This window comes from Moschus berezovskii, chromosome 4, assembly GCF_049115385.1.
Source record: "Moschus berezovskii isolate FMDL1 chromosome 4, NW_MosBer_1.0, whole genome shotgun sequence".
NCBI classification, from domain to species: domain Eukaryota; kingdom Metazoa; phylum Chordata; class Mammalia; order Artiodactyla; family Moschidae; genus Moschus; species Moschus berezovskii.
Genome location: NC_142463.1, coordinates 5,233,970 through 5,255,299, shown reverse-complemented (window position 1 = coordinate 5,255,299; position 21,330 = coordinate 5,233,970). Strand labels below are relative to the sequence as shown.

The 21,330-nt window shown below is 52.3% G+C and overlaps 1 protein-coding gene across 7 annotated transcripts in view; it reads left to right on the top strand.

Moving 5' to 3' along the window:
• The window catches only part of AGAP1 (ArfGAP with GTPase domain, ankyrin repeat and PH domain 1), a 570,436-nt gene that overhangs the window by 183,368 nt on the left and 365,738 nt on the right, over positions 1-21,330 (top strand). For all 7 annotated transcript variants that reach the window (XM_088835100.1, XM_088835099.1, XM_088835098.1 and 4 more), the window contains exons 2-3: positions 12,252-12,310; positions 18,771-18,858. In XM_088835100.1, the coding sequence (XP_088691226.1) occupies positions 12,252-12,310; positions 18,771-18,858 (147 nt within the window). The remainder of the gene's footprint in view (positions 1-12,251; positions 12,311-18,770; positions 18,859-21,330) is intronic.

Below are 21,330 nucleotides of genomic sequence, written 5' to 3'. Positions count from 1 at the left end.
CCGAGCCCGCAGGGAGGAGGCCCGGATCCGTGGATGTCAGCTGACTCAACAGACCTTCTGCAAGAACGTGATTAGATTTGCTGGACATTACAGCCTCATGGGCAGTATTTGTTTTAATCTTATAAAGCAGCCCCCGGAATTGGTAGGGGCAGGCTGAAATTACTACCCATTTCCTGTGCAAGGGCAGCAGGCTTACTTGTGAGAGAAAGTCATGCACGCTGACGCGAGGTGAGCCCCGTTCCCACCCTTTATCCCAACTCTTTTTGTTTTAATTTGCTTTTTATCTATGTTAAGTCAGGGGTTATGGTAGCCGAAGGCCATTCTGAACCCATCACAAGGAACCCAGGTCTGTGAAACCTCCCTTTTGGTCAGTGCAAGCCCATTAAGTTGGGAGAGGCTTGGCCTGCCTCATGCACCAGGGCACTGAGGGTCTGCAGGAACAGAGTTCCTTGAAGGGAAGGTTCTAGGATGTGAGGCTAAAGGGACCAGGTGCAGGCTTCTTGTCTTCCAGGGTAAGGGATGGGGCCCCAACAGGCCAAATGAGTTGCTTCCTGGAAGCAGGAATTCCCACCCTGAGCTGGGGCAGTGCTGGTTACCGTCTCCTGTTTTAGATGCTTAGCCTCCTGGAGCATCTCAGAAGGGGTTGGCCACATCCACGCTCACTCATCCGTGTCCCCTGCAGGCCCAGATGGAAGCTGGCTCTGTGCTGGTCATGGGCAGGCCACAGCAACAGACACACATGGTCTCTGTACCTTTTGCCCCCGCGGTTGGGGGTGTGCTGTCCTGGATCCCAGCAGCCACATGGCCTCCACCCCTCTGCTGACCTTACAGTTTTCTGGGGGGACAGAATTCATGGGCTCCTTCATGGCTCATTGGTAACAAATTTGCCTACAAATGCAGAAGATGCAGGAAACTCAGATTGGATCCCTGGGTCGGGAATATCCCCTGGAGAAGGAAATGGCAACCCACTTCATATTCTTGCCTAAAGAATCCCATGGACAGAGGAGCCTGGCAAGCTACAGTCCATGGGGTGGCAAAGAGTTGGACACAACTGAGTACGCATGCAGGAAGTTATTTCTGCTTGCTCATTCTGTAGTCATCTTTTGGATCAGATTGGATCTGTTAGCACGCCACCCTTATTATGAACATTAATTGCACCGTGAATTAAAAAATGCTACTATTTACAATTATTTATGAAATTAAAACTGTCAGACTCAATTATATCCAGCACAGGACAGACTGAGATGCAGCTTATGAATTGTAAACATCCAACCAGTCCATTCTAAAGGAGATCAGTCCTGGATGTTCATTGGAAGGACTGATGCTAAAGCTGAAACTGCAATACTTTGGCCACCTCATGCGACGAGTTGACTCACTGGAAAAGACACTGATGCTGTGAGCGATTGGGGGCAAGAGGAGAAGGGGACAACAGAGAATGAGATGGCTGGATGGCATCACTGACTCTGTGGACAAGAGTTTGAGTGAACTCCGGGAGTTGGTGATGGACAGGGAGGCCTGGCGTGCTGTGATTCATGGGGTCGCAGAGAGTCGGACATGACTGAGTGACTGAACTGAACTGGACTGAACTGAACTGAACTGAACTGACTGAAGCCATCTCTGGGAAGAACCCCTGGAGGAGGAAATGGCAACCTACTCTGGTATTCTTGCCTGGAGAATCCCATGGACAGAGGCGCCTGGCAGGCTACGGTTCTTAGGGTCGCAAAGAGTCGGACACGGCTGAGTGACTTAGCACACACGCAAGCTGTCTGTTTTTTCCCAGGGTTTATTTTAACCAGGAAAATTTTCTTGTTTCAACTCTGTCTTAACTTTCATGAAGAAAGTAAAGGTTACCCACCAGCAGCATCTGAGCTGCACAGTAGAAGTTACTTTTTATATATATGTCGACTCAGACTTTACTAAGGAGAACAGCCAGCAGCTGCTTAGCAGTGCCAGGAACCAGTGGCACGAAGCTGTGTGTCCCTGGCCTTGAGCTGGTGTTTTAGTGGTGGGACCGGGGCTCTGTGTTCCAAGGGCCCTTGTCTCAGGACCCTGGTGTGGCAGCCAGTGTGACGGTTTCTCAGCTACTCATCACACCAGCCATCGTTGGAAACTTATTGTTAATCTTCCCACTTCTAGAAGCACTTACCCCAGGCTCAGCTGTGAGTCTCAGGTTGACCATCTGTGCTGAGACCCTGCGTGGGTCTTCAGCTCTGGTTGGCAGCGTTCCAGAGACAGACAGGAGCCTGAAGGCGGCCTGAGCCCGGGCCTGGCTTGTGGGCCAGGCAGGAGGTGTTGGTGGCATGAACCGCTGTGGGCATCTGATGAAGCCCAGAGCCCAGGCTTCCTTTGGAAAAGAGAGATGGAAAAGGTTGGCCTAGGCGAGGTGTTCGAGACCCCAGACTCAGACCTGTGCCTCCCCGCCTCAGCATCTTTCCTTCCCTTGGTGGCGGGAGGGTCCGGTGTCACTGCCAAGGCCTGGGGACATCAGGGGGGCAGAGCCAGGGGCTCGGGGTCCAGGGAGGCCCCCTGCAGACACCAGCAGTGTCTTTGGTTGGGGATCACCTTGGTGTGCAAAACTGAAATAGCCAATAGGAAGGTTTCCGGTGGCAGCGGTTGGCTTAACAGGAAGAATGGGAGCTGACTTTTCATAACATTGTAGCTTGTGACCCTAAAGTATGTTTAAAGTTGAATGTACTCTCCTGCTCTCCAACACTTTGTGACCCTTTTCAATGCTGGTGAGATGGGACCGCTACACACTTGGTGACTCTTCTTTCTGAAAATCCCTGGGGCATTTAGTGGCCAGAATCCACTCCTAGAGCCATGAAATAAGCCTCCAAAGAGTCAGCAGCCGTGGCCATATTGCGTTCTGCCACCTTAAGGGTTCAGTTCAGTTGCTCAGTTGTGTCTGACTCTGCGACCCCATGGACTGCAGCACGCCAGGCTTCTCTGTCCATCAGCATCTCCTGGAGCTTGCTCAAACGCCTGTCCATTGAGTCAGTGACACCATCCAACCATCTCATCCTCTGTCCCCTTCTCCTCCTGCCTTCAATCTTTCCCAGCATCAGGGTCTTTTCCCATGAGTCAGTTCTTCACATCAGGTGGCCAAAGTATTGGAGTTTCAGCTTCAGCATCAGTCCTTCCAATGAATATTCAGGACTGATTTCTTTTAGAATGGACTGATTGGATCTCCTTGCAGTTCAAGGGACTCCCAAGAGTCTTCTCCAACACCACAGTTTGAAAGCATCCGTTCAACACTTAGCCTTCTTTATGGGACGGAAGGCAATCAGCCATCCTCTGGGAAGTTAGAAGCCTGCACACTCCCCTGGAGCTCATCTGGGCAGGCAGCATTTGCTTTGGGGGCTCCTTAGGGAGAAGAGAAAAGGTCCTATCAAAGGCTGGTCATGTGGAGAAGGATTCTGAGCCACATCAGGGCTCAGGGGAAAGAAGATGCTTTGGGACCGCAGACCCTCAGTCGTGTCCACGATGATGGGATTGGGGGTGTCTGGGTGGCCTGGCGTGGGTCACCCTGCACTGAGAAGGACCTGTGGAGTGGGGGTAGGACACTCTCTGCTTCTATTTCAGGAAGAGGGGCTCTTGCCTAACACTTGGAATTGAATTGTCCAAGGAGACATGCTTGCTGACAAAGCAAGAGACTATAGGGAAGGGGCACCCAGGCAGAGAGTAGGAAGGTGAGGGAGCCCAGGAGACCTGCTGTGCCACGTGGCTCACGGTCTCAGGTTTCATGGCGATGGGATTAGTTTCCCAGTTGTCTTTGGCCAGTCTTTCTTACTCAGAGTTCTTCCTGGGGGTGCACCTGTTGCTCAGTCAAGGTGGATGTCAGCAAGAAGGATTCTGGGAGGTAGTGGGACACGTGGTGTCGTCTCCTTTTGACTTCCTCCAATTCTTCCGGTTGTTAGTGGCTTGTTAGTCTTGCGTGCCTTACCAGGACCTCCTGTTTGTAAAATAACTCACCTAAATGGTCGCTGTGGTGTCTGGCCAGGGTGGGCAGTTTCAGGCAGTGTGTTTCCCCTAACACTTCGAGGGTCTTTGAGGCCCCTGGAAAGCAGCTTGAACTTCCAGGGAATCCCAGAATGAATCTGGTATCCCAGAGATTTATGGTCTATTCCATTTATTATAGAGATTCAAGGATTTTCAAATAAGTCAAATCATCCCTTGGAAAACTGTTGCCAGTGAGCTTCTGTTAAATCCTCCATTGAAGAGTCATCAGCGTATTAATGTATTAGCCAGCCCGCAGTGTGGCTGTTTCCTGCTGCAGCTGAAATGGATTTCTTATTTTATTAGGGACGCGCATTTCCTCTCTCGGCTCAGAAAGGAGGCTGCGTGGAGCCCTGGTCCCTGCCAGCGCTCCTGTTCTCTGGAGCTGTGCTTTCTCTTCCCCGCTGTTGTTTCCCTTTATATTTTGGGATACTGAATGTTTTAAGCTAAAAACAAATGTTCACTCACTTTTTTGTTGCTAAAAAGAAGAGTTAAAAAAAAAACTTGGAAATTTAACATTTCCAACAAACATCTCAATCCTGGAGATGATAGTAGGTTGTTTCTTAAAAGTCATCTGTGGTTTCAGAATTTTTCTTTTTTTTTAACCCCTGAACATAATTTCAGAAGATTTGTCTGGAACCTCTGTTTGTGGTCACAGGATCCAAACGGAATTGTAGGGAAAGGAGAGGATGAGATGGTTGGATGGACGTGAGTTGGAGCAAACTCCGGGAGATAATGACGGACAGGGAAACCTGGCGTGCTGTAGTCCATGGGCTCGCAAAGAGCTGGGCGAGACCAAGGGACTGAAGAAGTTTTATTGTAGTTTTACTCCCTGACCAGATGGGCTCCTAAGATTGCCCCTCCTAATTAATCACTGTCCCCGAGGTATGGATTATGCCAGGAGGTTGTGATGTTTCTTCTTACATGGTGCTCATTTTTAGCATGAAATGCACAAGAAGGAACTCCAGCCACAGCTTTGATGCTTCTCCTCTGAATGGCAGAGTGTAACCGCTTGGTCCAGGCTCAGTGGAAATGGACGTAATGAAAGGGTAATCTCCCTGGAAATCTTAACTCAGGGTTCCTGGTTATTGGTGGAACCCAGAGGTTAATGCAGTCTGCAGCCATCTTCATCCCCTGCAATTAAATAAACTCCCAAGATATTGGAAGAAATTGCTGGACAGGAAGTCCTTTTTTTTTTAAGCGACTTTGCAAAATCCAACTGGTATTAAGACTTTTGATCCACCAAGTCAAGTAAAGAGAATGGAAGAGTTGGTGCTGTAGTAATACGAAATAGTCCAAAGGAGAAGGGGGCGGGGGTGCTTTCTGCCCAGTAGGAGGTTACTGTTTCCTGGACCATTTCTCCTGTGTTCCTAGCACTTAGGAATTAGGTGATGAGGTCAGGATCCCTCATGGGCAGCAAATTGGGAATTGGGAATCCATCCTTGCCCCCGCCCATGCACACCCACTGTGTTCTCCTTGGTCCAAGGGGATTAAAAGTGGGGAACCTTTATGGCTAGGGCGCCTATTGTGTGTGTGTGGTATAACGAGAGCCTTACACTTCCTGGTTAAACACGCCGTTCTGCATATGAATAATCTTGAAAACAGGCCAGGGCCGAGCCCCTCACTTAAGTGCTCTTAGCAAGCAGGGGTTGAGAGGAGTTTGGAGTCAGGATGCATTTTAAGAAAGTCCGGGCAAGGGAAGCAGCAGAGCTCTCCTGGGAGCGAAAACAAACAGCTGAGCCGCTTTGCTGATGGATCTGATTTGTGTCTGTTTCTGCTCCCTGCCCCCGGTGCTCCTAGGTCTGTCCTCCCCTCTGTGGGTATCAGCAGCCTTCCGTGGGTTCCAGAGTCTTGTCGCTTCTGAAGGAGGAGCCAGGAGGGTCTGGAGGTAGCTCTGAAGGGGAGCTTCCGGAAGGAAAGCTCCCTCTGTCTTTGCTTTTCTCCAGTGGCCCAGAAAAGCCGCTTTTCTGCCGAGGAGAGAGGCTTTTCTCTGAAATAAGCCTGAATCCTTTGTGGCTGTGTCTCCCTCAGAAGAACAGGGAGGGGACTTTGGGGTGTCTGGGGGGTGCACGCTTAAGATGCCTTCCTGAACCCCTCGAGGTTGATGTGTGTGTGTCCTCTGGTGGGGGTTCAGGCTGTTTCAGAGACAGGGTGCACACAAGCATTTGGGGGACAGCATGCAGTGGGGGCCCCCCGCAGGGTCCAGGCCCTTCCTCTGCCCGGTGGATGGTGGCGGCTTTTACGTCCTGCTGCAGGTTGCCTGAGCCCCTCTGTGGAAGGCTGGCTGCTCGCCCTCACCCCACAGGTCTGCAGGCACAGCAGGTGGGCCCTGTCCCGCAGGCGGACAGCGTCGCATTGATGCAGGTGCCCGTGGGTGTGGGAAGCGGCCCATGGGAGGAGGGCGGAGGCTGGCTTGGAGGAGGAGGAACCCAGCCGGGAGAATTTTCTCCGGTGTTTGTATAATGATGACGTTCCTCTAGCATCAGGCATTCAGATTTCCTAAGAAGGCCTCAAGGCCCAGCTTCCTTGGAAATAAGTGCAGAGTCTCGGGGTGCCAAGGCGAGCCGACCTCACCGAGGCGGTCGGGTGCCCAGTGGTCCAGGTGTGCAGCACGCGGTCCTTTTGTTAAGGCGCCTGCTGGCTGCAGGCTGGTTGGAACCCGCAGGAGCCCCGCCCCGCGCCAGGCAGCACCAGGAGCTGGCTCCCAGCAGTGTCCTTCTCTTACGCTCTGCGTGTGTAGACGCGTGTTACTCAGTGACCCACGTGGTCAGCAGTGTCAGGGCCAAAGCAGGAGTGAATACAGTGTGGCTCTGTCAGTGCGTCTGCCTCAGCCGACGTCCGGGTCCAGACCTGGCACCCCCTTATTTTGTGCGTGTGTGTGTGCACGCGCGTGTGTATGTGTACTTTGTAAAAACACCTTTTAAGACTATGTTTTCAGAGTAGTTTTAGGTTTACAACAAAACCGAGAGGGAAGAACAGAGCTTTGCCTTATCCTTCCGCATCCCCACCCCCACCTTCCCATCATCAGCACCACTCCCCAGAACAGTACATCTTTTACCAGGTCGGAACCTACAGTGACATGTCACAGTCTCCCCAAATCTGTATTTCATCTTTAGGGCTCACTGTTATATATTTTAAAAGACTTAAAACAAATGAAACCTGAGTTTAAAAAAAAAACAACAACAAAGAAACTGCTGAGGACACCGGAAATGGATGACCCAGATAGTGTGAATTTCGTGGTTCTTGGGGCTCAGCACTGATTGTGCAAACCCCAGGCACCTCTTCCTTGGAAAGTGTGGCTCTGGCAGCTTCCTGTCTACTCGGCGTCACAACAGTGTGCGTTGTGTGGGCACAGTGCACTTCCACAACCTGACCTTCACTGGACTTTGTCTTAATACAGAGTTAAGCTGGTCAGGAATTCTACCGCTGTCCGTGTTTAGCTGTGTAGGGACTGCCTTTCTCAAGTCCTAAAATAATAACATGTCATGCGTGTGACCGGTGGGCATACCAGGGTGACAGCGCGGAGCTGGTGTCTTTGCCTTCAGCTTCAGGTATTTTGGTCCTTGCTCAGTGGTAAAGAACCCGCCTGCCAACGCAGGAGCCACAGGAGATGCCGGTTTGGTTCCTGAGTTAGGAAGATTCCTTTGGAGGAGGAAATGGCAACCCACTCCAGTATTCCTGCCTAGAGCACCCCATGGACAGAGGAGCCTGGCGGGCTCCATGGGGTTGCAAAGAGTCAGACACGACTGATCTACTGAGCACACATGCATATTAGAAGAGCTGGGCTGAGCGTTTCTGCTTAATATTCATACGGTTCCCCCACCCCATGTTGAGTCATGTTGATTTCCCTCCCCTTCGTGTAACCACATCTTGTTCTGTGAGTCGCTCTGACCACCGCCTGCAGGGAGGCCACTTTCTTTCTCTGGCTGCCTCCAGATTTCTGTTCTGAAGAAGCTGATAGTTCGGGTTTTTCATTCCTGATAAAAGTTCCCTGTTACTCTAAGTTCCCTAATCTTGGTGTTCTTTGAGCGTTTCTTTTCACTGTTAACGATTTAAATTGAAAAGATAACATGGAATGTGAAGTGGAGCTGTGTTAATGATAAGAAATGATGAACCACCTTCCTTTCCTAAACTCTGCTGGGCAGTTACCGAGGGTCCTCTGCAGCCTGGGCACTTGCCAGCCCCGCCGTGACATCATCCAGAGAGGCCTCAGTGTCACAGGTTAAATGCAGTCAGTGGTCACCAGCCGTGTTGTATTCTAAATTCCAGTCCAGGGGCTTTCAAAGTGGCTCAATGGTAAAGAATCCGCCTGCTGGTACAAGAGACATGGGTTTGATCCTTGGGTTCAGAAGATCTCCTGGAGAAGGAAATGGCAACCCACTCCAGTATCCTTGCCTGGGAAATCCATGGACAGAGGAGCCTGGCAGGCTACGGTTCATGGGGTCACAAAGACACGTAACTGAGGGAACAGCAACCTCAGCTGCACTTGCGTCAGTGGAAACGCGTTTCCTCAATATTAATCTACTCTAAGTGGGGCAGTCGAGTGAAGCTCAGAAGGGCTTCTTCTGAGATGGCACATCTTCTGTGACTGGGGGTTCTAACTGCCCTGAGCACACGCGTGCAGGCGTTCCCAGGCGCACACACAGGCTTCCAGGGTGTGTGCTCCAGGAGCATGTGTGTTTACCCTTCGAGGGTTGCTGTACCGTGGAACTTAAATGTGGTGACCCAGGGACTGAAGAGCAGATAAGACCACGGAGGGTCTTGGAATGCAGGAAGGGAAAACCAGACCCTTACCGTCCTTCCCTCCCCCGTGTCGTTAACTACTCACGGATGTCAGGTCCTCCTGAGCAGCGTAACCCGTCTCCCCTCCCACACCATAGTGAAGGTCGTTCAGTTGTGTCCGACTCTTTGCAACCCCATGGACTGTATGGATTCTCCAGGCCAGAATACTGGAGTGGATAGCCTTTCCCTTCTCCGGGGGAATCTTCCCAACCCAGGGATGGAACCCAGGTCTCCCGCATTGCAGGCAGATTCTTTAGCAGCTGAGCCACCAGGGAGAAGGTATTTGCCTTACTCTTCCCCCAACCCAGGATACGTGCCTCATCCAACCAGCAAATGACCCGCAAGACCCCCATCCCACTCCTTATACCCTGGGTATAAAAGTGGACTGAGGAGCCCTGTTCAGCGTCGGTTCTCCCTTGAGCTGGCCCATTGTTCTAACAGCGTCTCCCACTCTAATCAACTTGATTCTCCTCTCATTCTGCCTCCTGTCCAGAAATTCTTTTCCAGATCACGACATTAAACAGGCAGCTGGCTGGTCTGGGCCCTACAGTCCCAACCCTGCTCACCCCGTGACATGCTGTCAACTCTGTCATCCCCGCTTAGCGAGTGCAGCCCTTGGAAGGGCCCCGATCCATGGAGGTGCATGTAGAAGTCTCTGGCGTGCGCCGCTTTTGCTGTTTTTCATTTAACCTCTTTGGAGACGGCATTCTGTCCTGATCGGGCAATGATGGAGGTGACGAACATTTTTAAACTGCATCTTTTAAAATGGAAGATGTGTTTTTTCTGGTCAGTTAAATTAAGCATTAATTTTATTAATCTAGTTCTCACAAGAAAATGTATTCCGCTCTAGGGAAGATTTATTTGGAAGCAAGAAGGCACCGCACACGTTGTTCCAGTGTTTATATAATTACACATCTTTATTTAATGGAGCCATGCTTAAGTTATTATGAATATGTAATATTTGTTGTGATAAACATAATCTTTTGGTGACATGTGCTTAAAAATCAGCTGAGCATTAGTGAATGAAGCTCATTTTAATTCCCACTTTACCCTCTTTGTTTTCCTATTAAGAGTATTAAAAGCTGTGTTATTGAATTTTTTTTTATATGCCAGATGGTATAAAATTTGAGGGGTACTGAAAGACCCCTCACTTGGAGAAGACAGACAGCGACACGAAAACCCGTATTCTTTTGGTTGGGGGCAGTGACGGGAAAGTCTCATTACCTTCTCTGTGAGCTTCCTTAACCCTCGATCAGCAACTGTGAAGTTTTTATGCTTCTGGAAGTGTTCTCAGCATGGACCAGGTTGTGTATTACACACACACACCACACACACACACACACATGCGCGCACGCGCGCACACACACACACTATGGCACACACACCACACACACACACACACACTGTGGCACATACCACACACACACACACCACACACACCACACACACACACACACACACACACACTGTGGCTTTGGGGTGGTTGCACTTTGGTACACTGAGGCTTTTGTGGGTGACTTAGCCTTCCTTACAGGAATGCACCCACTCCAGAGTTCCTGCCCGGAGAATCGTATGGACAGAGGAGCCTGGCCAGTTATAGTCCATAGGGTTGCAGAGAGTCGGGCGTGACCGAGTGAGCACATAGGAGTGTGTCCACGTGCATGTAACCAGCCCCTGGTTGTTACAAGCACCGCAGCAGCCCGGCTTTGGGGGACATTCTTGGCACAGGTATTTCATGTTGATGGAACAGCTGGCATCTGCTTCCCTGGGCCATTGGAGTCACCCCATCCCCAATCCTACAATCCACATTCCCGTTTTCCTGAGAGATCAGCTGATGACAGAGAGTGAGTGAGTTGTGACCTCTTTGGTCACCCTGTTCACTGCTGGGGAGGTGTGACGTTGGTTATTGTTTGCTGAGTGCACACGAGGGCTCAGGCAGGCCCTGTTAACTTGTCTGCAGGGACAGCTTGTCTGGGACACGTTAGGGTGGTGCCCGCCGGCCAAAGAGTGGGTGTGCAGGTACCCAATTAATGTGTGCCCCCCGACATGTGGCCCCAGGCTGACTCACTTCCCTGGAGGGAGCAGTGGCCCTTGCCCTTCCCTTTCCTGAATGAGCATCTTTCCTTCTGAACTCCTTTCCAGTGGGCCCGCTCACTCTGCCAGTTGACCGGGCACTCGAGTCCCCAAAGTGCAGCGTCTCTGCTGTTGGACACCGGTCCCTGCCAGCTCTCAGCTGAGCCTCGGAGGCCCTTTCCAGCTGCCTGGCGCCTCCCACCTGTCCTAATCCCCCAGCCCATCCTTCCTCCGCCCTGTAGCCCTCCTCTGATGTGAGGAGGACCTCTGAGCCAGCAGACCTCAGCCTCCGTCTTCACGGGGCCGGCGGCATCTGGTTTTTCGTGTCACTGTCTGTCTGTCTTCTCCAAGTGACTTCTGGTCCTTCTCTGCGATGCCCCCAGTGGAGCTGCATCCGTTCCTGCATCTGTTGGGTTAGAAAGTCGGGCATCTTTTTGAAACCCTGGCATTACTTGACTTTTAGGCTGTTTGTGATTTGACTTCTTGGTCATTGTGTAGCATGAAGAAATTGGGGGATTTTCAGAAAAGGCATAGAGAGGGAAGGCTCCGCATGGTGGTCTCTGGGGTAGCTGCCGTGTTCATTACCAGCTCCATCTGTCCGTCCCTAAGTACACAGAGGGGATGGCGGGGTGGGGTGCCATGAAGGGAAATGGCAGGTGGGGGACACAGGGAATCAGGTCGTCGGGGTCCTTCCTGTGGGGCGGTCACCTCCACCCATAGATGTGGGGTGAGAGGCCGAGACGGTTGGGGAGGCCACCCCAAAAGTACTGACTGGGTGGTCCAGGCCCTGCAGAGGGCCTCACAGTGGCTGGGCAACCCTGGTCTTTCCGACACATCACATGTCATCCCGAAGTGTCCTGACTGGATCTTCAATGTCTGTTGTGTCGTTGAGGATCAGAAGTCCAGCACAGAGGTCTTCTAAACCATAACATTCTGTAAACACTTGAATTTTCAAAATCCAGTCATCAGCTACTATAACTTTGTTGGTGGAATTTCAAGCAAGTTACTGCTATTTTAGGGAAAACCCAGAGGCTCAAAGTTGCCTGGCATCAGAGTCAGTTTCAGAAAAGCCAGAGCCTCCGTCGTCCTCCAAGTGGCCCACACTTAGGGTCAGAAGGGTCTGAACGCCCAGGACAGCGTGGATCCTAAAGGGCTGGGGCAGGACTTGGCGGTCTTGGGTCGGAGCGTGTGATGAGGTTTAGTAGACAGGACACCCACTGGCGTCAGAACGGCTGTGTGCGGCAGGCAGATCTCAGCAGCTTAGGGGACGTGATCCCAGGCCGGGCGCTGGACCGTCTTCCGTGTCCTTCCGGTTTGAAAACTGGCACCTTGGGGGCGTACCGACCCTGCCCTCCTTTGAGTCACGGCATCTCACTTGCGCTCACCCTCCTGTTTTACAGATGCCTTCGTGAACAGCCAGGAATGGACGTTGAGTCGATCCGTCCCGGAGCTCAAAGTGGTGAGTGGTCGCCCTGGCCTTGAGCGTAGTTGTTTCTCAACCTGCGGGGGGGGGCTCGGAATGGGCTCAGGAAGAGGCACGGTGTGACCTGTGAGCACCCCAAGTCTTCATCCCGGGGGCCGTCTCCTGCCCTGGGGCCCAGAGGCGTGTCTGGTGTGTTCTGGGGAGAGGAGGGGGTCAGGTGAGGCTGAGGTTGGGGCTGGAGCCCCAAGGGCACCTGTGATGGTCATGATGGATGACCAGGCAGATGGCCTATGTGCAGGGCTGCGTGTCCCCCTGCTGTTTTTTCTCGTATCTGCGGGTGTGTATGTGCTTGAGTGAGCGAGAGACACCCATCAGTTTGTCTCTCACACACCCGCCCACCCACACCTTTGCTAGTCCTTCGCAGGATGTCATGGGAAGTCTCTGTGGCTAACTATCAAGTCATATTTGTAATTCACTATGAAGAAGATGTGACTATGTGCTGTTAACGAAGAGTAGTGAAAAATTAAAAGCTTTGTTCTCATTATGAACTTTAATAATTCAGCGAGGCTGCTCAAAGCTTTGTTTGCTGTTCAGTCGCTAGGTCGTATCCGACTCTTGGCGACCCTGTGGACTATAGCCACCCCCTGGACTGTAGCCCGCCAGGCCCGTGTCTTCCACTGTCTCCTGGAGACTTCAAGCTTAGAACTTGACTGAAATAAAAAATAACTTGAGTCTGCTGCAGTCATACCTCTGAGTCCCTCCGCACTTTGCACCCCTCACCTTAAGGTGGCAACAAGGACCAATAGAATTGTTAAATTATCATGTTGCTGTGCGATAAGTGGCGTTTGGAGGATGTGTGTGTGTATATATATATATATTTGTGTGTGTTTGTGTTTGAAACGTCTCATGTGGTGGACTCTGAGCGTGATGACGACAGGTGAGCTCCTTCCAGGTCTGGCCCTCCTCGGGGACACCCTCCCTGGGGGAGACCACGCGGCCCGCCGTCCCAGGGTGCTGCAGAAGTGTGGGTTCCGCAAGCCCAGCCCTGGGACGGCGCCACTCTGTGCACTCTGAGACACGTCCCCGGCAGAAGGCTGATCCCGTGGGCCCCGGTCAGGAAATGCTGTCCACAGTCTCGGGCCAGCAGCCAGAGATGCTACTCGGAGATTTCCAGGAAGGCTTCCTAGTTTCACATAGGCGCTCCTGAGCCAGCCGAAGCGGGTGGGTTCTGCTGGCAGAGTGAAACAGGAGGAACAGCGCTGAGATGAGGGCGGTGCCCTCTCTGTGTGGGGCGCGGGGCACCTGCCTGGAGGAGCCTCCGCCTTTAGTCCTGAGTGGGTCCTGAGTTGTCCCCGCTTCGCAGTGCGGACGACTGAGCCTCAGGCGTTAAGCCGCGCCCAGAGGGACTGCCCTGTGGTGGAGGGGACACGGGTTCATCCCTGGTCCAGGAACGAAGACCCCACGTTCCACGGAGGAAATAAGCCTGTGCGCCGCCACTGAGACCCAGTGTGGCCAAAATAAAGAAATAAACGTTGAACAGTTGGATAAAGACGGCGCCCAGAGAGCCCCAGTCTGCACAAGGCGGGCTTCCCTGGCGGCCCGGCTCGTGAAGAACCCGCCTGCAGTGCAGGAGACCTGGGCTCATTCCCTGGGTTGGGAAGATTCCCCTGGAGAAGGGAAAGGCTACCCACTCCAGTATTCTGGCCTGGAGAGTTCCATGGAATGTACAGTCCATGGGGTTGCAAAGAGTCGGACACGACTGAGCGACTTTCACTTTAGTACGAGGTGGAGCCGGATTTGAACCCAGAGTTTGTATGTCTGCATCAGCTGCTGGCAGAACTGTCTGCAGCGTGGAAAGGTTCTCTTTCTTTGCCACGGTGGAAGCCGTGGGCCCCGTGTGGCTGTGGAGCCTTTCAAGTGTGTCCGGTGCTGGTAGGGAGCTGAGGATTGAAGTGTCATCTGAGGATCAGACCCTCTGGTTTAGACCCAGTTTGGGGAGCTGAAGGTGTTGATGGTTCTGCCAGAGCCACACACCAGCCCAGGATAACTGAGGGTGCCTCCCACCCAGACCTGCTCTCTGCTGGTATTTCCAAAGCATACAGTGTTCTGGAATCAATGCCTGGAGGGATGGGGTGGCCGTGTTAACAGGTGGATTTACGATCCTGAAACAGAACTCTCTTGTAAAGTTGGCTGGAATTCACAGGAGGGGTGGACTGCATCTCATGGACAAGTAAATGCAAAGGATTCTGGAGTTTTTCTGGGGAAGGTCCTGCCCCCTTTCCCCCGCCCCCACGAGTTGTGTGGGGCGGGCCAGGAACCCCGCTGGCACCCTCCTGCTGGGGGGAGGAGCAGCGGGCAGCCCAGCCTCCTAGGGAGAACCCTTCTGAGCTAGGCATTCCCAGCATCTGCAGAAACGCTCCTTTGTTCAAGGGCAACCTCTGTGTGTGTCCACAGGACCGCAATTGTGTCCTGCTGGGTACAACCCCCAGGACAGGTGGCCCCTTAGGTCAGTGCCCCTCAAATCCCCGACTCCATTTCAGAAATGCAGCAGGTCCGTGACATAGTAGCAAGCCGCAAATGGATTCTTTAGATCCTGTTTGAGCATAAATCTTCTGGAATCTGTCAAAGAGAAAAATGTCAATGTATGCTTGCTTTCTGGCCCTATTGCCCGGCTTGCGGGACCCTAGTTCCCTGACCAGGGATTGAACCTGGGCCCTCGGCAGTGAAAGTACCAAGTTCTAACCACCCAACTTCGAGGGAACTTCCTAGTGTTGGCTTTCTTTTCCGGTCGGGCAGCGCCAGGCTGTCTGCTTCCCGAGGTGGGGTCGGTAGTGGGGGGACGATGAGTGGCCGGTTGCTTTGGGGCTCCCTGACGCGGAGCCACACTTGCGTCCCTGTGGACGTCCGCAGGCAGCACGCACTGACCGCTCACCTCCAAGCAGAAAGGAGGGGATTCCTGAGATCACTGGCCTCGTAGAGGAGGGCATCAGTCTGCAAATTGTCACATCCCATTCATGTGTTTTCGTTGAATTCCCAACTGGGATTTTTAACCAAAAGCCTCAATTTTCTTTTCAGCCAGCTCCGTGTGTAGCAGGTAAGCAGTGGAGTGTGGGCAGTAGAGAAATCAGTTTAGAAAGACACCTCTTGCGGCGTGACAGTTGACAGTTCTGCCCTGAGGATGCCCAGGCCTGCGATGGTCACGTGTTGCCACCAGAACACACGATTCTGTAATTTCAGGGCACCTTTGCCCGTGTTACCTTGCTTCTCCCTGAGCCCAGATACCCAGACTGGCTCTATTCCACTTTCTCTGGTTTGCATCCAGGAGCCGTTCACAGATCCCAGCGCAGCTTTGCAGCTTAGAGAGCATTTTCATGCCTTGTTTTATTTCCTCCTCACAGCTGGCTGTTAGTTTCTGCCAGTGTTTCAAATTAAAATAAAGCCTGTGGTGTACACACATAAGAAGGTGTCTGAGGTGACCATTCAGTTCAAATAAAACACCTTCCCCCCTGCCCCATGTGGGGATCGAGCGATTTGATCCTTGCAAGGGGTGAGTTAATTCTTTGCAAACCGTTGACGTGTCAGAAGGAGAGAATATTTTCACACAGAGAAAACATGGACTGAACAGTGTTTGATTTCAAGCACTTTCCTCCTCGGGAAAGCAACAGCCTAATCTTAATTAAAAATTCAATTCAGTGGCATACTGTTTTGGATTTTCTCAGCGTGAAGCTGACAAACAGCAGGTGCCCTTGAGCAAAAGAATAATTAATAGGTGAAAATTCTCAGATTATAGAGGCCCGCGGCAAAGGGAAGACAGGAGTCCAATCAGGAAGGAAACAACTTTATTTAGGTTCTGTCCACATAGTCTGGAGCTTGGAGCCGTAGTGATAAAGCATCTCATTTCTCCTCATTGGTGTTAAGTCATTCATTCATTTATCTGCCCACCGTTGCCGGGGTGGGGTGTGGGGGGCAGGCGTCTGCCTTGGGCGGTGCTGGGAGGTAGAGAGCCGGCCCCTTGTCAGCACTGCAGAGAGTCAGACCCACAGCATACGATGTTGGGAAAGCAGAGCTAAGAGACAAGCTGGTGGTGTGAGAAGGGTGGTAAGGGGGCTTTGGGAGGAAGCATTATATGAGGCCGTGGCATTAAGAAGGCTTCTCAGAGGAGGCGACATCTGAACTGATTGCTGAGGCATGCATAAGAGTTTGTTTCGGGCAGTGATTGATGGGGAAAGGTCTAGGTGTCCAGAGTCGGTGAGGCTGAGCGTGGGGTTTGGTCTCGGGCACACCGATCGTGAGGCAGGGAAGGGGAGTTGAGGACAGAAGGACCCCACCGGTGGGAAGGACAGGATGGGTTCAGGGTTGTAGGTCGAATTTTAATAATGTCAGATGTGTTCTGTCTTACTGATATGTTTGTTGTCCTAGTTATTGGCACCATCATCCATTTATCCAACCAGCCGACATCTCTCTGTCCTCCCTCCCTCCTACCTACTCATCCGTCTGCTCACCCTCCTGTCCGCCCCATCCACCCACTCACCCACCCATCTACCAAACCATCTACCCAACCCTTTACCCATCCACCCACCCGTCCACCCACCCACCCATCCCATATTACCCAGCACTTTGCTGGGACCAGAAACTACTGAGTGTAGGATACAAAGGGGTGTCCTCACCAGTATCCGAGACCTGGTCCTTGGTCTTGGGGAACATGATGTGGTGGGAGGTAGAGCCAAGAACATCAACAGTGTATAGTGTGTTGGGTGTGCAGAGAAGCACGGAGACCCCCCTAAACTCTTGGGTGCAGTAGAGCAGGAGGGCCCGAGTGCGTGAAGCATGGATGTGGTCCCCGCCTGGCCAGAGTGCCTCCAGCAAGATTGGTTGTAAGCATGCGGAGGGGACACTTTGTTGTCTGTTCATGAAATTCTTGGGCTCCAGCCTGCAGCCAGAGTGGGAGGCTTCCCAAGAGTTGTGAAATGAGGGCGTCGCATTTTTGCAGTGTTGATCGTAAAGAATCTCTGGTATTCTCGGGGTGAGGAGGGGAGCTCCCAGGCAGGGTGACAAGCTAAAGGCTGTCCTCAGCTCCAGTGGACATACTGCACCGCCTGCCCCGTGGAGCGGTGGAGATACTCACAAACATCCGGGCGGGTTGGGAATAGTCGGGTGTGTCCATATGGAGCCTTGGGTGTGTGTGCGCATTTACCTGAATGGGGGTGGGGCTGAGCCATGACAGTAGGAATCTGAAGCTTCTTACAAGGAGGTGGGATGTGGCCTTGGCTCCCTCAGGTGGGCTTTAGAATCCAGGATCCAGGGGATCTAGGGAAGGAGCCCACATGGCTGAGATGGAATTCCAAGAGGAAGCCCAAGGCAGAAGTCTGCAGACAGAGAATCTCATCTACAGCTTCCGGTGAAGGGCTGGGTCGGGGCAAGGGGAAGGTGAGGGGTTTCAGAAACCAAAGTTGTCGGTGACCTTGAGCAGTGTCTTTGAAGCCATAGAGTCACAAACTTTGGGGGGAGGTTTCAGGGTGAGCAGGGAGGGAGCAGGTGTATCCCGGAGGCCTGGCTGGCAGGAGAGAGAGGCAGACTCTTCCTAGGAGGAGACTGTGTGCAGGGCAGGGCTCTTGTCCTGCTTTTTCTAAGCAGGAATTGATTTTGATGCTTCAGTATGGGGATAGGAGGGGCAGTTCTAGTTGGGAAGGAAGAGGTTATCATGCAGGAGGGTCTTCACACAGAAGATGGTGGGGGGTGAGGTCCTGAGAGCGGGCAGGGCATCCCGAGGGGTGGTCCCTGTGTCCAGGTGTGTCAGCTGTGTTCACAGGGGAGCTGTCTCTGGTGGAAGGTGGGATAAAGCCAACCTTGCCCCCTGGAGATGGTGCATTCCTACCTGCTGGGACAGTGGTCCCTCACATCTCTCTGGAGCCATGTTACAGGGAGGATGAGTGCCTCGGCCGCCTTGACCGCGGGCCTCTGGTATGGCCTCGTCTCAGCGCTGCAGTGTCCAGAGACCAGGCCAGCTCGCCGCCCGCCCTGCCTTGGTGCAGCTCTCTCCCCTCCGGCCCCTCCTGGACACTGCTCCTCCCAGACTCCTGGCCCTGCCCCGAGGCCGTGAGGGAATGCATCAGAATGTCCCCTAGTCGCTATATGGCCCAGCGCCGACAGTGCGTCCTCTTTACCCCTGTTCGTGCCTTGTTGAGAGTTTCGCGGGCCCCAGTACACGTTGGCGGGCTGACTCGCTGTCACCTTCCCGAGGTAACCAGCACTCATGGGATCTAGAAAGATGCCCCCACAACAGTGTGTGTCCAAACCGTGTTGATTCTTCAGGCCATAGAGACTGATAGAGATGTGAGATGTTATTTGAGGGTGCCGGAACCCCTTTTTCTCCCAGTGAAGGATTGAATGAGGTGGTGTTTGGGGTTGCTGCCCGTCCCGGCCCTCTCCGTTTGCAGGCTGCTGAGAGCGCGGTACACTGACCGCTCCCCAGTGACTGTCCGTTTCTCTGTTGCAGGGCATTGTGGGTAACTTGGCCAGCGGCAAGTCGGCCCTGGTGCACCGCTACCTGACCGGCACGTATGTCCAGGAGGAGTCTCCCGAAGGTATGCTCTTTTGGCAGACAGTCTGCAGCTCGAGAGAGTTTAGTTGGCCAAGGTTTCCGTTAGCATATTCTAAGTCATGACTGTCATATATCCCATGTCAAGAAAAAGACTAAAATACGAAGCAGTAGAAATCCGTAGCTACATTGCTTTTTCGGTAGTATTGTCAGCCAGCCAGTTACGTTAACGTCATCTTGGCATTGGGAGCAGTAGAGTCAAACCATGAATAGTGTTAAATATGCCTCTTATCTGGTGGTTCTGTCCCTTCACATATGAGTCCAGTGTCATGCCTTTAAATATTACTGCTTGGACATGTCTTCATTTTGGATGCTGAGTTTATAACATAATGTGTATGGACTGTTCCATAGTCGTAGACCCGAGTACTTCAGATGACCACCACCATACGTTTGAGTATGTTCCCCCCCTTTTATATTGTATTCTAAACATTGAATGATCATTTTTGCATGAGAATGAGCTATTTCTTTTGCCATGAGGCTTTTACTTCTTCAGTTTAACATATCCACATTTTGTTTTTCGCTTTAGATAAAACGATGGTAGTGAGGCTAGCAAACTAGGTAGCTTCCATGTCCCCCAAATGCAGCTAGAGTGTGCACACACCGTTTTCTGAATTATATTTTCTCTCCGTGTAACCTGTTAAAAATCCAACTCTGAGACACTGAATTTCTGGTTCCTTCTTTTTCTTACTGGCTGTTCCATTCTTTGCAGATATGGATGCAGGTAACTATACATTTCCTTCATGGCAGCGCTTGTCTTGTTTGAAGAGCGAGGAGAGACCCAACTGTACTGTAGTCCTCCCTGCCTCCTTGTCCTGTGTCATCCATCCTATTCTGTTTCCATCTTATCCTCTTTTAAGTTAAACATTTCACCCTGTTTTGTCCCTTAGATGTCTTCTTAGCAGTAGTTCTGAGTAGCTTCCCATGTTCCCTGTAACACCTGTTCTAGTATTTAACTCTCGTTGCTGGGTACCTCGTAATCGTTCCGCAGTGTGTGGAAGGTGGAATTCTCTGGCCACCTTTGTTTGGGGCTCTGCCGTGACTTTGCAGAATTCTCGTGAGGGAAAAGCCCATGTTTTTGTTATCCATATCGACATGATGATTTCAGGAAGATTAGAGGTGAAGGCTTGGATGTGGGAGTCAAGGAGGAAAAGCATACCTAAACACGGAAAAGTGGATGCAGACGCTAGACAGTTGCGTGCTTTAGAGAGGAGATAAAGCCGGCCCCTTTCTCCTCTCCTGGGCTCTGTACTCGGGGAGTGCTGGTGTACATGTGCCTTTGCATCTGAGTGTGGGTTTCAGTTGTGGGCACCTGGATTACACCCAAGAGTCTTTTAGAGATTTTTTCTTGGGTTTCTACTTATTCCTCGGGGCAGGCTGTGTAGGTTGATGGCCCTGCCTTCTCAAGTCAGGCTGCCTGTGGGCCCTGGGAGACCCTGGGTTTCACTCGGGGGTGCGGGCCCTAGAGGTTACGTGGTCTGGGCCCCGGCTTCGCGGCCGCACGCTGGCCTCTGCCCTGCCCGACTTGACGTCTGGTGTGGCTGGTGGGGGTCCCCAGTTCCCCCGCCCGTAGCGCTGTTCTGTCATTATGGTGACTTTTGCCGTTTTGGTGTCTGCCGTCACGTTTGGGCCTCGCTGTGCTTCCTTTGTGGCGGACCCTTAGGTTTTGATGAACACGGAGGCCTTTCTCTTGTGTGTTTGTGCATCAAAAGTAAAACCCTCCCCAGTGGGGGGGACCTAAACATGACCTCTTATTAGCCCCACTTTCTCCACTTTTCAGGCAGTAGTTCTTAACGACGCGAATTTCATGGTGTCATGTGATTTTCAGAATACCGCTATTGTAAAGGGGGGAAGCATCGTGAGTTCACTCTCGAGACATCCTTTCTTCCATCAGCAGGGTGGAAGCATCTCACCCTTTAGCAGGGCTGGTGCCCAAGGGCTCCTAGGCCAGGGGAAAGAGTCCACAATTTTTGCTCTCACCTTCAGGGACTGGCCCTGCCGCCTGGCCACCTGTCCTCTCCTTGTTTGATTCTGGGTCAAGGGATTATTCTTGGCATTGCCAGCAGCCTACAGGGGTGCCCACCGTGGACATGCGTCAGGGCCTCCGGGTCCTGGAAGAACCATGAGCAGAATGACCCCGGGTGCCTGGAAGTCTTTAGCCCCCCATGAACCCCTGTTTCCCAGGGGCCGCCACCTTGGAACCAGGCGGGGTGGGTACATCTTTGCATCTCTTCTCCAGACCAGGGAACTGACATCCACGTGCTGGGGCAAGTCCCACGTGTTGGCAGAAGGAGCCCAGAATTTGTTGTTTCTGAAAGGAATTGCATGAGAAAAGCCTTGGCACATGAGGAGTCCTTGCTCCTGGTCCAGGAACCTGTAATTGCAAAATGTTTTCAATCCTTGCCAGATGCCTTAACATCCATCAATTACCCATGCTTGCTTCCTCGAGAAGCTTGACAAC